The 15753-nt window shown below is 51.0% G+C and overlaps 1 protein-coding gene across 1 annotated transcript in view; it reads left to right on the forward strand.

Moving 5' to 3' along the window:
- SMAD6 (SMAD family member 6) overlaps positions 1-14598 on the forward strand; it is a 38962-nt gene extending 24364 nt beyond the window's left edge. The window contains exon 5 of the mRNA XM_063170000.1: positions 11686-14598. Within this exon, the coding sequence (XP_063026070.1) occupies positions 11686-12227 (542 nt within the window). The 3' untranslated portion in view covers positions 12228-14598. The remainder of the gene's footprint in view (positions 1-11685) is intronic.
- The last annotated feature ends 1155 nt before the right edge of the window (positions 14599-15753 follow it).

The raw sequence follows: 15753 nt of genomic DNA on the forward strand, positions 1-15753 counted from the left end.
AAGGCTCAGCAGCTTGGGAAAACCAGCTGGAAACTCCCTGCCCGCCCCAGGGCTCAGCTTTGCCCCACAGCTGCAGAACGGGGCCAGGACCACCCTAAAGCAGCGACCCCGGAGGGGAACCCAGGGTGAGCGCTTCAGGGGTTTCTTTGGGTTCCCCCACTCCTGTGGCACCCCAGGCTCGTGCAGGGGAGCAGGATGTGTTCAAAGCACAGCAAGTGATGCAGTGTCACCCAGACTGAGCTGTTTGACAGCTCTGCAGCCTCTCATCCCGGGTTTCAGCTGCTCAGCTAACAGGGAAAGGGGTGGCAGGGGGGCTGCTCCTCCCTGGGGTGTCCCTGAGCCCTCTGGGCTCTGAGGGATTTACAGACACCAGCACCCACCCGCATCCAGGTGCTGCTGTGCTGGAAAACGCTGAGGTTTTCAGGGCTGGTAGGTCTGACACAGAACAGAGGATGCAGAGGTGGCAGCGTGTCCTGCTCCCTCTTCATCTCCCTGTGGAAAAACTCATTTGAGTGACGACTGCAGACACTGAGGTGAGGTACAGGGGGAACAGGTACTTTTTTTAAACTTCATTTTATTTTTTCCTTTGGAAATGCAGCCTCTCACAGCCATGCTGTCACAGTTAAAATAAGGTTTAAATTACAGGGCTGGCTGTGGCTTTTTCCCTTTCTTTCAGAATTTTTGCCAACTTGCAATTTACTTAATGAAATCCTGCTATTTCGTTTAACGGGGATATTTTTTGCAGATGTTGATTTAACCCAGCTTTATAAAATATGTGAACTGTGCAGTTTCTTTCCTATTTTTAACAATTTAAAGATTCTAGTGTAGAACTTGACAGTTTATAACACCAATATCTGTTTGTACCATGTAGGAGTGGGGTTGGACCATGAGGCTTCCACATCATCCACAGCCCCATCAGAAATAGTGTGAAATGCTGCAATAATGGGCAAAAATTACCCAAAGTGGGAATTTGTGTGAGCTTTGTGAATGTATTTCTGGAAAAGTATCCAACCCTGGTTTTACACCCAGTTATTCTTCAGGGTTTTTGCAGGGGGATTCTCTACATCCATGTGGATTCTTTATATGTGTGATATATATGGAATGAGGCAAAAAAAGGGGTCTGGTTCAGGCTGGTGACAAGCTGCCTTTTGAATGTGTAATGCCTGGTGTTTCCCCCAGTTTTCCTCACTTTATTTTTTAGAACAGATTTCCCCAGAGGCAGGGGAGGAATCTGCTGTTTCTCCTGCAGTGCTGAGCTGGGGGAGTGCAGTGTTGGATTCATTATCCCTAAGGATGCCTTCACGTGCTCCCTTAATCTCCCTGGCCTTGATGTACAAAGAGCCCGACCTGCTCCCCTTCCTCTCCTTCCTTTCCCTCTCCATGGGAAGGTCATTTCTGTCATTTCTTTGCTGCTTCTTCTACAGTTTCTGAGTTCAGCCTTTGCTTTCAGCCCCAAAACAGCTCGTGGAGGAGTTGCAGCCACAAGCCCTGCACAGAGCAATCCTGAAAATGTTATTTTTTCAGCTTGAAAATGCAGTTCCACTGGCTGTGTCCTTGCTATAACTCACAGCATGGAGGAACAGGACACAGGGAATGGCTTCCCACTGCCAGGGGGCAGGGATGGATGGCATACTGGGGAGAAATTCTTCCCTGGCAGGGTGGGCAGGCCCTGGCACAGATTTTCCAGACAAGCTGGGGCTGCCCCTGGATCCCTGGAAGTGTCCAAGGCCAGGCTGGATGGGGCTTGGAGCAGCCTGGGATGGTGGAAGCTGTCCCTGCCCATGGGATAAGCTTAAAGCTCCCTTCCAACCCAAACCATTCTGTGATAACTCATTAATCCTTTTCTCCTAGAATATCCCAAGCAAAGCTGGAGTTGTCTGGGATTCATATTAGTGCAGCAGGACAGGATGTATTCCATGGAGTTCTCTGTGTATTTTGGCATTTTCCTATTTCCCCCCCTCTCTTTTTTTTTTTTTTTAAAGAAACTGTGGTTTGTAGAAATGAAAACAAGTCCTTCTTGGCCAGGGAGGGTAATTGGTGTGAGTCACCTCCAGTCTCCGGGCAAGTACAGGGTGAGGAATTTGGGAGATGACACTGGGACATGGGCACTTGCAGAGGTCTGGGCTGCAGTGATGCTCTTCAGTGGTGTGGGTTTCATGCAAATACATTGATTTTCATCCCCCACCAGTTTTCTTGCTGTTTATCTGCACTTTAACAGGTTTTCCAGCACCGTTCCAGGGAGTATAAAAATGTGACAATGGGACTCAATGATTTTAGAGTTACAGCTGTGACAATTCTACAATTCTGAGAAAAGATTTGTTTGATCTTCAGGGATGGTCTTGTCCCGGGTTAGCAGAAATGGGTGCTCTGGGCTGCTTGTTTGTGGATTTTGCAGGAGAAGGGCCCCTCCATGCACACAGATGGCACAGGGGCTGCAGATCCTCCTGGAGACGCCAGCCCAGCATCCTCCCTGCTCCTCTGTGCATGTCAGGGACCGACCCTGGGGCCTAAATCCCGACTTGCTGAAGTCATTGTTTAGTCTTTGCTTGAAGTGGGACTCAGAGCCCGTGGGCGCTGGCCACGAGCAGTGGTGAGTGGACCAGCTGCCTGCTTGGAGCGGGGCTGGGGCGGCCCCAGCAGATGTTTACACACAGTCCATGGAGCAGCTATCGGAAAATCTGGCCTGTGGGGGTGCCCACGCAGCCCTGGGCACGTTGTAGGAGGGCAGGAACCATCCCTGTGGTCCCTGTGGTGGGATTCCTGCACCAGCCCCTTCTCATCCCTGCTCACCCCGATCCCACCCCAGCCCTTTCAGCCCCTCCATCAGGCAGGAGCCCAAGACCTCCCCGTACAGGTTCAGCCTTTCAGCGTGACCAGGTTGGCCAGCACACCAGAGGGATTTGTTTCCTTGCAGAGGCCAGGCTGGCACCCAAAATCCTTTAATTCCCTGTAAAAGCCCAGCAAATCTCCGCGAGCGGGGACTTGCAGGAGCCGTGGGCGTTGTGACAGGGTGGCAGCCCCGCAGCCCTGGCTCCCTCGGAGGTGCCTGCGCAGACAGGGAGGCTGGGAGAGCTTTATCAGGAGCAGAATCTTGGCTTCTGGCCAGGCAGAGCAAAGCCTGAATTCCCATTCCTCTCACTGCCCCTGTCTGCTTCCCATATATGTGAGGGCACTGGTACCAGGCTGGGGAAAAGTGCCTTTTTTTGGGGTTGCTGGGCATGAATTATCAGATATGGGGAGGCTTCAGCTGGAGCCCTTTTGGAGAGGGGTTTGGGTTGGAATAGAGGACCCAGAGCCTCTCTGGGGTCTGGGATGAGCCCTCTGGCACAGGGCTGGGTTGAAAGGCAGAGTTCCCAAACTGAGGTGTCTGCCCAGCCCAGGCTCTACACCCACCTGGCCAAGGAGGAGCAAAGCAGCTCATTCCCAGCTTGTATGGAGAAAAGTGTTTGTTGGGCTGCTGTTTGTGCCCCCTCAGGGAGCCTCCTTGTCACAGGTTGTTTTCCAGGTCGGGGATGGTTTCCTAAAACTCTCCATCCTTGATACTCCAGTGGAGCCAACACTCGGTCTGCCCTTGAAGGTGTCACTGTGGCTGCTGAGAAATCAGGGTGGCCTTGGGTTTTTTCAACCCATTTGCTGCTCCTCACATAACCCCTGGAAATCATTGTTCTCAGGAGTAAATCCCACAGAGGTGTGAGAGCAGGGAGAGGCTCTTGCTCCAAAGGGAATGGCTGGGGCTGGAGCAGTGCAGGCTCCTAAATTCCGTCTGGTGGTGGTGTTTTGTTTGGTATTGCTTTGGTTTTCCTCCCAGTTCCACTCATTTCTGGTTAGGACACTAAAAATCTGCTGCAGCCACAGCCTGCTCAGGGTCCTGTGTCCTGTCCAAGCTGCAAAGCCCAAAGTTCCCATTTCCATGGTGTTTTGGGAAGTGGATTTTCTGTGATCAGCTGGGTCATCTGAAGGAGGCCTCATGAAGGGGAAGCTGAGCATTCTCCTCTGGAAATGGCAAATTTGGGTTGTTCCTGGAGGGAGCTGAGCTGTAATTTGGGGTTGGGCTGTGCAAGGAGGTGGTGATGGGCTGCCTGGCCTTTGCAGGACAGCCTTCCTGGTTTGGAGAGCTCAGTGCCCATGGATTATCCAACAACTGGACATAAAAAGCAGCCAGTGCTGGGTCAGTGGTCCCGCTGCTGCTGCTGGGACACCCTGATGTTCTTGGCAAGTGTGGGAAATGAGGAGGCTCAAGCAGCATCTCTGCAGCCTCCTCATGACATCTTCACCGTCTCAGCCTCTGCCTTCAAAACCAGCTCCAGCACTCAGAGCCCCTCCACCCTGAGAGAACCCCCTTCCTTGGAGGTCTTTGCCATCATTAAGGATTGAGGATGAGTGCTGGTTTGGTGCAGCACAGCCTCTGCCCGTGCCCTGTGCTGAGGAGTTCCCAGGCTGGGCTCCAGCGCCCAACGTGCTCAGTGCGAGCGGTGCGATGGAGGCGGGAGGAAGGGGTGTTATTCCTGTTTCTCTGCTGAGGGACCTACTAATTAGTTTCTGCTTTTAAAAGGCTTTGAAGCGCTCAGCCGAAACTTCTCTGGGAGCGAAAACCATGATTATTTATATTTATCCATTTCCCAGCTCCGGCCCCGCCGCGCTCCGGCCGCTGGGAGGATTATCCCGCTGCCCCAGGGGAGGCTGGCAGCACCCACAGCTGCTGTGCCAAGCCAGAACGGCTCCCAAAGGCAGGGAGAGCCCAGGAGATCCCAGTGGGCCATCCCAGGCTGTGCCCATCCCACGGGATGTGGCTGGGATTGCAGCCCCCGGGTTGATGAGCAGCGGGAGCGGCGTGGGGAGAGGAGCCTTGGACATCACAGCTGTGGCTGGAAGGGAGTTCTGCCATCCCCTGATTTATCGGGTGATTTCTCCCAGATTCTCAGCGATTTTCAGGCTCTGGGGGAACAAAAAAGGGACTGCACACATGGATGGGTGGAGGACCAGAAAATGTGCAAGTTCTCAAAGTGGGGAAAAAGGGGGGTTACCCCTCATTTTTTTCCTGGCTTCCCTCACCCTGCTGCAGAGGGCACTTTTGGGAATGAACCTTCTCCCCTGTGAGTGGAGCTGGTGTCTTGCCAGGGGCAGGCAGAAGAAAAAGCCAATCCCAACCAGATGAGACACAGAAGATTTTGATCAAACCTCTGGATTTTACAGAAAATCAAACAGTGGGGACCTTCCCTCACCCAACCTTTCCCCTGTGGTTTTCACCAGCTCGTTTTCCTCCCCATTTTCCAGCTGCTTGGGGCACAGGGGTGGATGCTTACGGAGATGCCAAGCACGACCCCAGGATTTTGCTGGGTTTGGGTTTATCCAGGGCTGGTTTCCAAGAGGGCAGAAGTGCCAGGCAGGCTGTGGTTGATGACAGCTCTGGGGCTCTCAGAAGTGGCAGCCAGCGTGGGCGGTGACATTCGGGGCTCCTTTTGAAGCTCTATTTACATTGTTGTGCTCCCTGGATGTGCCAGGTGTAACGCAGGTACCTGGAGCTGGAAAAGCCATGGATGTGCCTCAAAGCTCTGAGCAAGACAGGCTGAGGTTAATGGAGACTGTTGGACTCAAAAACATTTTAAAAATATCACCTAAATCTCTGAAAACTTTGGCCTTCAGAAGGAACACATAAAAATGTCAGGGAAAAATACCCAAGTTGGGTTTTTCCAGTTTTCACCCTTGGCTGAAAAGCCCTTTCTAAAACAGGGGAGCTGGGGAGAAAAACAGTGCTAAAATACCTTAAAATCATGTTCTGGACGGTGGATTTAATGGCCAGGGAAGGTCCATTAGAAGCAAACTCCTTGAGTTTAGCTTAAAAATAAGCTAACTGATGATGACTTCCAAATTTCCGGGCAGAACTAAACATGGCATGTGTTTTGCTTTGAAGGATATAAAAAAAAAAAATTAGCATGAGCTGATGATTTTGCAGAGTGGTTTCTTTTATGCAGAGAAAATTGTTTTCATCCTCATTCTTGGCATTGGCTCCTTGTCCTGTGTTGCTTTTGTTTCTTGGGCTGCCATGGAAATGTCCCCCTTTCCCCCCAGGCCTCTCCACACACCTCTTGCACCGGCTCTGGTGCTCGTCAGACCCTTGTTTTTGAACTAATTTAATTAATTAACCCAGCGCAAGTGTTCCTCGGAGTTAATCATCTCCTGGGTTAACAAATTAAATCTGCTGGAGGAGGAGGCTGGGGAGCAGCAGAGCTCCGCTCCAAGGCAAGGCCTGGAGGAGGAGGATGGTGGACATGGTGGTGGGGAAGGCTCTTCCCAGCTGTCTTCCCACGGTTTTTTGGGCTAAATGAGCTGAACTGGAGTCCATGGCTGCCCAACAGCCACATCCAGCACGAGGAAGGTGCCTTGTGGGGGTGGAGGGGTTGGGACCCATAAAATCACATCCTTGTTTTGTAGTTGAGATGGGAGCTGGGCTGAATCCTTACATTCAGTGAAGGAAACCAGAAACCAACATCAATATCTGTTTGCACCATGTAGGAGTGGGGTTGGACCATGAGGTTCCACATCATCCACAGTCCCGTCAAAAACAGTGTGAAATGCTGCAATAATGGGCAAAAATTACCCAAAGTGGGAATTGGTGTGAGCTTTGTGAATGTATTTCTGGAAAAGTATCCAACCCTGGTTTTACACCCAGTTATTCTTCAGGGTTTTTGCAGGGGGATTCTCTAAATGCTGCAGTAATGGGCAAAAATTTCCCACCTGCTTTTCCCCTCAGGAGTCCCTTGTCCTGCTGTAGCAGGAGCACTTAGGGAAGGGGCCTGAAGCGTCCTGTCCTCACCAGGATTTTCACCTGGAGAAGCTCCTGCCCAGCCTCCCGTGTCTGTTCCCTGCTGGGGTTAGATGTTGCCCTGAATACACACAGTGTGCCCAACACCGGGGTGCTCCATGGTGGCACCGAGACAGGGTCCCCAGCCCCTCCGAGGTGCCCTCAGGGTGCCACTCACAGCTGCCCTGAGCATGGGCAGCCAGCAGGGGCTGGTGTGTGTCCCCTGAGGGGCCCCCGTGCTGGGGACAGCTCCAAGGGGCCGTGCTGGGGTTGGTGCTGGTGGCAGGGGGGCTCTGGGGGGCACAGTGATGCATTCCAGCTGAAACTTGTAAGGCAGAGGTATTTTAATGTATTGGCTTAAAGAAAATGGTTGTGAGCTTTGCTGGGGCAGATTGACAATTAATTTCTTTTTTTTTCTTTTTTTCTTTTTTTTTTTTTTTTTTGCGGGGCCATAAAAATTCCATTTCTGCTGTGGAAAGTTTTAACCCCTTCCTTACCCTGGTGCTTGTTTCTAGGTATTAATGGGGAATTATTTTAACTGATGGCTCCCCAGTGAACTGTTAAGAGATTTTGGGGAAATGTGTGTGTTCTTTGTACTGGGCTTTTATCTGGACCTTGTTCACAGTGACCTGTGTATGGCTGTAACCTTCCTGCTTCCCTGCTCCTGTGTGTTGGGCAGTGTAAATACAGATCTGTGCTGTGGCAGAGAGCATGGGCCTGATAGTCCAAAAGTGGAGTAAAAGTGAATGGAGAGGTGTTGAGGCAGGGTGTACCTGAGCTCCATGGCCAGTAGAGTGTGAGGCTGCCCTGTGACACAGGAAGGAGGGACATGGAAATGGGGAGTGGGCTCTGTGGTGGGAGGACTTCTGAATATCCCGCTTCATTTCCAGGTTGCCCAGATGTGCATTAAGTCCCTGTCACATCTGGAGAGTGCAGTGATTTATTTTTCATGTGCGTGGTCTTCCCTATGGGCACCTCTTCAGTGTGTTTTGAGAAGCTCTTCCTTGCAGCCATGTATTGAGGGGGCCATTTGACCTGCTGGGAGGAGGTTTGGTGGCTTTGGAAAAGCCAAGGAGTGAATCAGAGCAGTTTGTTTCATGTGCTTCGTGATCTGCCCATGTTTTCCATCCTGCTTTCAAGTGCAACATCAAGCAGTGGGACTGTGCAGTGTTTTGTTTTGGAAAAAAGCATCTTTCTTTTCTCTTTTAAAGCACTCCTTTGAACTTTACTGGCATAAAACCCTGTCAAATCACAAATAGTCTCAAACCTCAAGTTATTTTCTTTACCTCCACACTCTGCAGGGAGTGACAGCAGCAGTGCTGCTAACGCCGGGAGGATTTACAGTGTTTGCTCTCTGCATTTATTCCCAGAGCCAGATTCCTTTTGCCTGAGCCATGCAGGAGCCATTTCCCTTTAAATTCTGGGCTGGATTTTCCTATCTTGTTTCTTTATCTCTAATTGTTTGAATTCACTTTGGGATGTGCTGGGAGGCGTCGCTGGGATGCATGGAGGAGCAGTGGTGGAGGAAGGAGTAAACATGAGGCAGAGTTTCAGCCCCTCCATCTGATGGATGAAGGTGGCTTTGATGGAGGAGATAGCCCTGACGCCAGCCCCTCTGGAGCTGCTACAAGTTGTAGCTGCCTACAATGATAGTTGTTAAAAACCCCTCCTGTACCACGGCGGGACTCAAATATTTTCCTTTCTTCAAAAAGAACGCTAACAAGCCCGCCTCTGTTCCAGCAGAAGTGGGAGGGGGGAAAAAACAGAACAAAAAGTGGATTTTCTTGTCTGTGCATAAAGGGCAGCATGGAAAAAAAGAGGAGGGAAAAGTGGAATATTTATTTAAAAGGCAGAGGAGGAGGTGGTGGTGTGCCGGCCGCCCCTGCTCTCTGCCGAGTGGTAGTGGCTAATAGCTGGAGGCGAAACTAATACTTGGCAGGGGATGAGACACAGCACAGGCCCCCCTGATTTGGGGGCTTGCTGAAGTGCTTGTTTTATGTCAGGGCTGCGGGATGAGTTCATCTTTGCAGGAATTGGTTGAGTGCACCGGGAGATAAAAGGAGGGAGAGGAACCCACCGCAGCTCGGGAGCGCTGGGAGAGGGACCCTGCGGGCAGGGGCTGCTCAGATGAGCCCAGAGCCGTCCCCTGCCAGGGGTCACTTCCCTGTGGGCTGCTGCTTTTGGATTTTGAAGACTTTCCTGTCCCTTGGCCAGAAGAAGTGGGTTGAAAGGAAACTTCTCCTTTCTTGAGGCGCAGTTACCTGAAACTCACGCCTGTTTGAAGGAGCACGGGAGTTCTCCAGGAGTGCTGTGAGCTGGCAGAGCTGGCACTGCCAGGCAGGGGTGTGGGATGACAGAGATGAGGAGCTCACTGGCAGGGGGCTGCATTCATGCATGGATGGAGGGAAGTTCCTGCCTTAAGTTGCATGGAAATGCTTTTAATGAAGGTATTTCAAATGCATGTGAACATCACCCATGTTTTATGGCTGCTTTTGCTTAGATATTTTTCAGTTCCTGGAAAGCAGAGATGGCACCAGGGCTGTTGGCACCTCCATCAAAATATTTTTGTAGGATAGGCACTGTTTTCCTCCAGCTTTACTTTCCCCCTCTTGTATATTAATTTGCACTAAACCATGAGAAACTCCTATTTAAATGTTTATTGCTGAAGCTGCTGAGGACACTGGAGGTTTGAAGTTGTCCCATCCTTAATCTGTAAGGGAAGTGCAGGGGCTGAGCAGTAGTTTCTCAAAAATGTAATAACAAAACCAACATAGCTAATGGGCATGGAGGGCTTTGAGGAGGTTGGGAGGTTAAACAGATGCAGAGCTCAGTAATTGCTACCAGCCTCCAGCCCCGGCACATGAAAGGCTCTGAGCTGGTGTGCAGCCCCCAGATCACTTGAGTGGGACAGCAGCAAAGTTCAGTGTTTGGGGAGAGCTTTGGGAAAGCACTGGGAGCATCTGTAGGATGTCCCAGAGGAAAAATGACTGTGGAAACTGGATGCTGTGGAAGATGGGTGGAGGTCTTAGCACCTCGGTTTAGTGCAAGTTGTCCCAGTTGATGACAGAGGGATGGACTGAGATGGTACCCCCAAAATGTGACCTGTGGTGGGAGAAGGGGCTGCTTCAGGCTGATGAGCACTGCCCACAGCAAAGGGCATCCTACTGCCTGCCCCGTCACCCCCTCCCCCACAGCCCTCCCCTTAAATTTGTATTGTTACAACTCTGGTTAAACTCCAACAAAGCCGCTTAATTCAAAGCTGGTTAATGGGGAGGGGAGCCCGCTCTCCTCCGGGGTAATTTGAGCCTGAAAAGAAGCGGGGCTGGAGGGCTGGGCCTGAAATCCGGTGTGTCAATGGGGGCTCTGGAGCAAAATAATGGCATCACCCCGTGGGCGAGTTAATGGGACATGATGGCACGGAGGCACCGGGGTCAGCAGGCCGCGGGCACGTGAGGGATTGTCAGGGAGCTTAATGCCGGCCACGGAGCACGGCCAGCCAGAGCACGGCTCCTGGCTGGAAATTCCACGGCGGTTTTCCCTTAACCGGTGCAGCAGGAGCAGGAATGATGTTCAGCAATTGGTTAATTCGCCCTCTTTGGGGCTCCTTCTTTTCCTGTCTTCCTTCTGGAGACATCATAAATCCTGGAGGCATCATAGATTAAACAGATTTCTGGCAGCCTGCGTCCCTCCCGTCTTCCCTGAGTGTAATTCCTAGAAAGAAGAGACATCTCTCATTGTCTGGAGAGAGTTCCAGTGGGTTTTTAGAAGGACATGTATAGTTCATAGCAGCTACTCCCCCTTGGCATGAAACACTTCCTCAGATTTCATGTTCCCCGTGGGAACATCAGCATGGCTGTCAGAGAGTATTACACTGAGGAGACACCCGGCGGGTCACTCACCCACGCACATCCTGGACATCCCAGGGGTCAGCTCGGCACAAGTTGGCCTTGGAAGGTGGGGTTGCAGGGGTGCTGGGGAGCCACCAGGCTCAGGATACCGGGACACTGTTGGAACCAGATCCATTGGGAGGAATGCCAATATCCTGAGGGCACGCAGGCCCAGCTGTGGATGCAGGGTTGGACATTAAATGGAGAGAGAGATGTGCTAAGCTCATGGGAGATGGTGGGCATCCTCTGAGGTCTCCAGCCTGGGCTTGAGCCACCAGTCTTGGTGGCATTTGATGTAATTGGAGACAGGATTTGGGTTGAGCACAAGCTTTGGGTTGAAGATGGACTTTGGGTTGAGCACACATTTTTGGGTTGAGCACAAGCTTTGGGTTAAACAGAACTTTTGAGGTGAAAGCAAATTTTGGGTTAAATACAAGTTTGGGTTGAACGCAAATACAGGGTTGAACATGAAGTTTGTGCTGAACACAAGTTTTGGATTGAGCACCATCTTTGGGTTGAACACAGATTTGGGAATAGCACAAAATTTATGTTGAACACAAGTTTTGGGTTGAGCACAGATTTTGGGCTGAGCACAAACTTCGGGTTAAATACAAGTTTGGGTTGAGTATGGAGTTTGTGTTGAACACAAGTTTTAGCTTGAGCATGAACTTCAAGTTAAATTCCAGCTTTGGCTTGAACACAAGTTTTGAGTTGAGTGTGAAATTTGTGTTGAACACAAGTTTTGGGTTGAGCACCATCTTTGGGTTGAACACCAATTTTGGGAAGACCATAAAATTTGTGTTCAACACAAGTTTTGGGTTGAGAACCATCTTTGGGTTGAACGTGAGATTTGTGTTGAACGCAAGGGCTGGGTTGAGCACAAGTTCAAGTTTTCACTGAGCAGAGCTGATGGGTGTGAGGAGCTGTTTCCCAGGCTCCATCCCTGTGGTTCCCCAGGTGATCCCAGCACTCCTGACTCCCTCTCTGTCCCCACAGACGCCAGCACGTCGCCCGATGCCGTGAAGAGGAGCCATTGGTGCAACGTGGCCTACTGGGAGCACCGGACACGCGTGGGCCGCCTCTACACAGTGTACGAACAGTCTGTCAGTATCTTCTACGACCTACCTCAAGGAAACGGCTTCTGCCTCGGACAGCTAAACCTGGACAACAGGAGCGAGACTGTGAGAAGGACTCGAAGTAAAATTGGCTACGGGATTTTACTGAGCAAGGAACCGGACGGGGTGTGGGCCTACAACCGCAGCGAGCATCCCATCTTCGTCAACTCCCCAACACTGGACATCCCCAACTGCAGGACTCTGATCGTGCGCAAGGTGATGCCGGGCTACTCCATCAAGGTGTTTGACTACGAGAAGTCCTGCCTGCTGCAGCACACGGCCGAGCTGGATTATGCAGACGGGCCCTACGACCCCAACAGCGTCCGGATCAGCTTCGCCAAGGGCTGGGGGCCCTGTTATTCCAGACAGTTCATCACGTCGTGTCCGTGTTGGCTGGAGATCTTACTCAGCAACAACCGGTAACCCTCCGAGGAAAGGAAAACATCGACGGCAACAAAACACACACACACAAAAAGAAAAAAAAAAAAAGACAAAAAAAAAAAAAAAGACACAGACTATCCCAAATATCATCTACCTAGATTTAATATAAAGTTTTATATATTATATGAAAATATATATTATACTTGTAATTATGGAGTCATTTTTACAATGTAATTATTTATGTATGGTGCAATGTGTATATGGACAAAAAACAGAAAATGCACTTTGGCTTATATAATTCTTTCAATACAGATTTTTAAAAAAAAGAAAAAAAAACAACAAAAATTATACAGCAAAAATAGGAGAAAGCCCTAATTTTGATGTATGGTTTTTTGAAATATTATTAATACCCAGACAAAAAGCTAATACCAGTCACTCATTGATAATAAAGTATTCGCATTATGGGGGGGGATTTGTCTTTTTTCTTCCCCCCCCAGCTGAAGTTGGCAGCAGTCAGGGGGGTTCCAGGGGGCAGCTGCTGTCCCATCTCAGCCAGGACCCTGGAAAAGCAGTAAATGAGTTGGAAGGCTGCAGCTGGCTCCAAGAGGAGGGTGAGTGAGGCCAGTTGGAGAGCCAGGGAGCACTGGGAGGAGGTGATCTGTGGCTCTTCTCACCCAGGGCTGTCTGACCTCTCTGATAACACAGAACATGGTGAGAATGAGGGTGCACATCCATGCTGTGCAGATTAATCTTCATCAGTGCTAATCAGTAGGTCTTGGAGCAAAGCAGAATATTGCACGGCCACAAAGCTGCCCAGCAGGACCAGTTTGGATTTCTGGCCTTACCCAGGGGTTGTCTGTGAGCCCTGCACGTCCCAGATGTGTTTGATGGTTGAGAAACAAATGGAGGTTTTGGACAACTCATGTTTGGGTGGATCCTCCACTGGAGCATGGCCTGGATTTTGGGAATGTCTCCAGTGCCTCGGAGGAGCCATGAGCAGCTTTGTCCCGTAGATCTCCCAGTCTGTCATCCAGGCAATAAATGATCCAGGAGTGTTTGGGAAGAATATATTTACTCTGAGGAGCAGCTGCAGCCAAAAAAATGTCCTGGTCAGATGTGCCGGTCTCAGCTGATTTACTCTGCCTGGAAATCCTGGATAAAATCAGCTCCTTTGCTCTGACTTGTGCTGGGCCTGGCAGGGGCAGGTTGGACACGGGCTGTGCTTGGTCAGGGAAGTTATTTATAGCCAGGGAGGAGCTCTGCCAAGTCCTGGAGTTCTGCTACAATTCCAGTCTGTGCCTTTGATTTCCATAAAATCCCAGCCTCTGGAGCCCAGTGACTGGGAAGCTTTCAAGGTTGCAGAGGATATTTTTGTCACCATATTCACAGAGAAAAAGATTCAATGAGACCTTAAAGAGTTAAATATGGCCTAAATTTATCACTCAGAAGCCTCCTGGTGCATGTCAGGGTCCTGCACTTTGGCACCTGGCCCTGATGTTCCTGCCACAGCCACGAGTGAGGATGGGGAATGACAGAATTGTGGAATCCTGGAATGGTTTGGGTTGGAGGAGACCTGAAATGTCACCTTGTTGTACACCTTCCACCATCCCAGGGTGCTCCAAGCCCCATCCAGCCTGGCCCTGGACACTTCCAGGGATGGAGGAAGGTGGGGGCTGCATCCCACAGGGAAACACAGGAACCTGGGTGGATGCTGGAGAGATCTGAGCAGGGAATGTTGCAATGACATTCCCGCAGTCATTTTTCAAATTATAACCATATTTGATGTTTAATTGGGACCACATTGGTTGAATTCCTGCAGCATCAGTATTAATACTTGACATCATTAATTTTTGTTTGTGTTACAGCCATTCTTAGGGAACGGTGTCAAAACATGTCACTCTCATTTAAAGCAGCTTTCAAGAGCTTTGCAGGGGTTTTTTTATCCCTTTGGCTTAAGTTTGGTGGGTCCTGCCAAACCACCCACCTCCTTTGCTGTATCACTTTCACACAGTCTATCAAGAGGCCATTTTTATGTTTTGGGGGCTTTTAAAAGAGATTTTTCTCAATACTGTCCTCATTTTACCTGGGGAGCACCAGCAAACATTGCTTTTTTTGTTTCCTTTTCTTTTCCCCAGCATTTCCCACACCACATTGACACCTTTGTTCCCTGTTCTCCTTGTGGAGCAGTGCCACCATTTTCCACTTTCTACCCACTTCATAATTGTGGACAAAACAGCACCAAAGGAGGGATTTGAGGGTTAACTGGCTTTCCCTTGTGCAATCCACTGATGGTGCTTAATTCTCTTTTTTTTCATTACTCATGCACTTCCCCAGGAATAAATCTGGAGTTTTATTTCAGTTGACAGCAGGGCTTTAAAGGGAATAAAAAAGGATTTTATGGTGAGGCAAAAAATATGACATCAAGTATCCTTTTCTGTGTCATTTTGCCCCTTTAATACCTTATAATCATTGAAACTTAGAACTCTTTACAGGAGCTTTAGGACTTCAAAGCTATAGAGCTCCACACTGGACCCTCTCAGAGCTCAGCTGGAGCCTTCCCGGCAGTGGGGATGGACCTGGGGCTGGGAATTGTCACCTGGAGCAGCCCTGGGGTGACTGTGGGTGGAGGGCACTGCCGTGGGGAAGGAGGAGTGAATTCCCTGCCAGGTTTGCAGGAGCAGCTGGGCACGGTTGGGGCTGATTAGGGAGCTGATGGGATCCGGCTGTGCAGCACCCTCAGCTGCTGCCAATTGCCCCAGCCCTATAAAAGCAGGATGGCCACAGCACTGCTCCTTTCTGAGCTGCCTCCTGAGTGTCTCCATGTGGGATTTTCCTCCTTCCTGCAGGAATTGTGCTCTCCCTGTACCTGAGGTAAGTGGAATGTTCCCTGTTGTTGGGTCTGTGTAGTGTTTAGAGCATTTTAAGGGTAGAAATTGAAGAGCTCCCTCACAGGCGGGTGCTGGCCTGTGCTTGGCCTGATCTGTGGGGTCTTTGTGGCTCCTTTTGGGCTGGCCCTGGCTCAGCTTTGTCCTGAGGAGGCTTTTGGGTCACCCGTGTGTTTACAAATCACCAGGGGCTTGTTTTGGGCAGTGCAGTGGGGAAATGAGGGGTTTTTTCCCTGTAGCAGTGCTGGAACACCCAGGGTCACACTGAGCTCAGGGAGTTCTGAGCCTCTGCTGTTTTGGTGCCAAGGCCGAGAGTTTGCAGCAGCCCTCGGGGCCGGGGCAGGGATCCCTGAGTAGCCCTCGGGGTCGGGGCAGGGATCCCTCAGAGCCTTCGGGGCCCGGGGCAGGGATCCCTCAGAGCTCTCAGGGCCAGGATCCCTCAGAGCCGCCGGGGCCCGGGGCAGGGATCCCTCAGAGCCGCCGGGGCCCGGGGCAGGGATCCCTCAGAGCCGCCGGGGCCCGGGGCAGGGATCCCTCAGAGCCGCCGGGGCCCGGGGCAGGGATCCCTCAGAGCCGCCGGGGCCCGGGGCAGGGATCCCTCAGAGCCGCCGGGGCCCGGGGCAGGGATCCCTCAGAGCCGCCGGGGCCCGGGGCAGGGATCCCTCAGAGCCCTTGGGCCTGGG

The sequence above is a fragment of the Melospiza melodia genome, chromosome 15 (assembly GCF_035770615.1).
Source record: "Melospiza melodia melodia isolate bMelMel2 chromosome 15, bMelMel2.pri, whole genome shotgun sequence".
NCBI classification, from domain to species: domain Eukaryota; kingdom Metazoa; phylum Chordata; class Aves; order Passeriformes; family Passerellidae; genus Melospiza; species Melospiza melodia.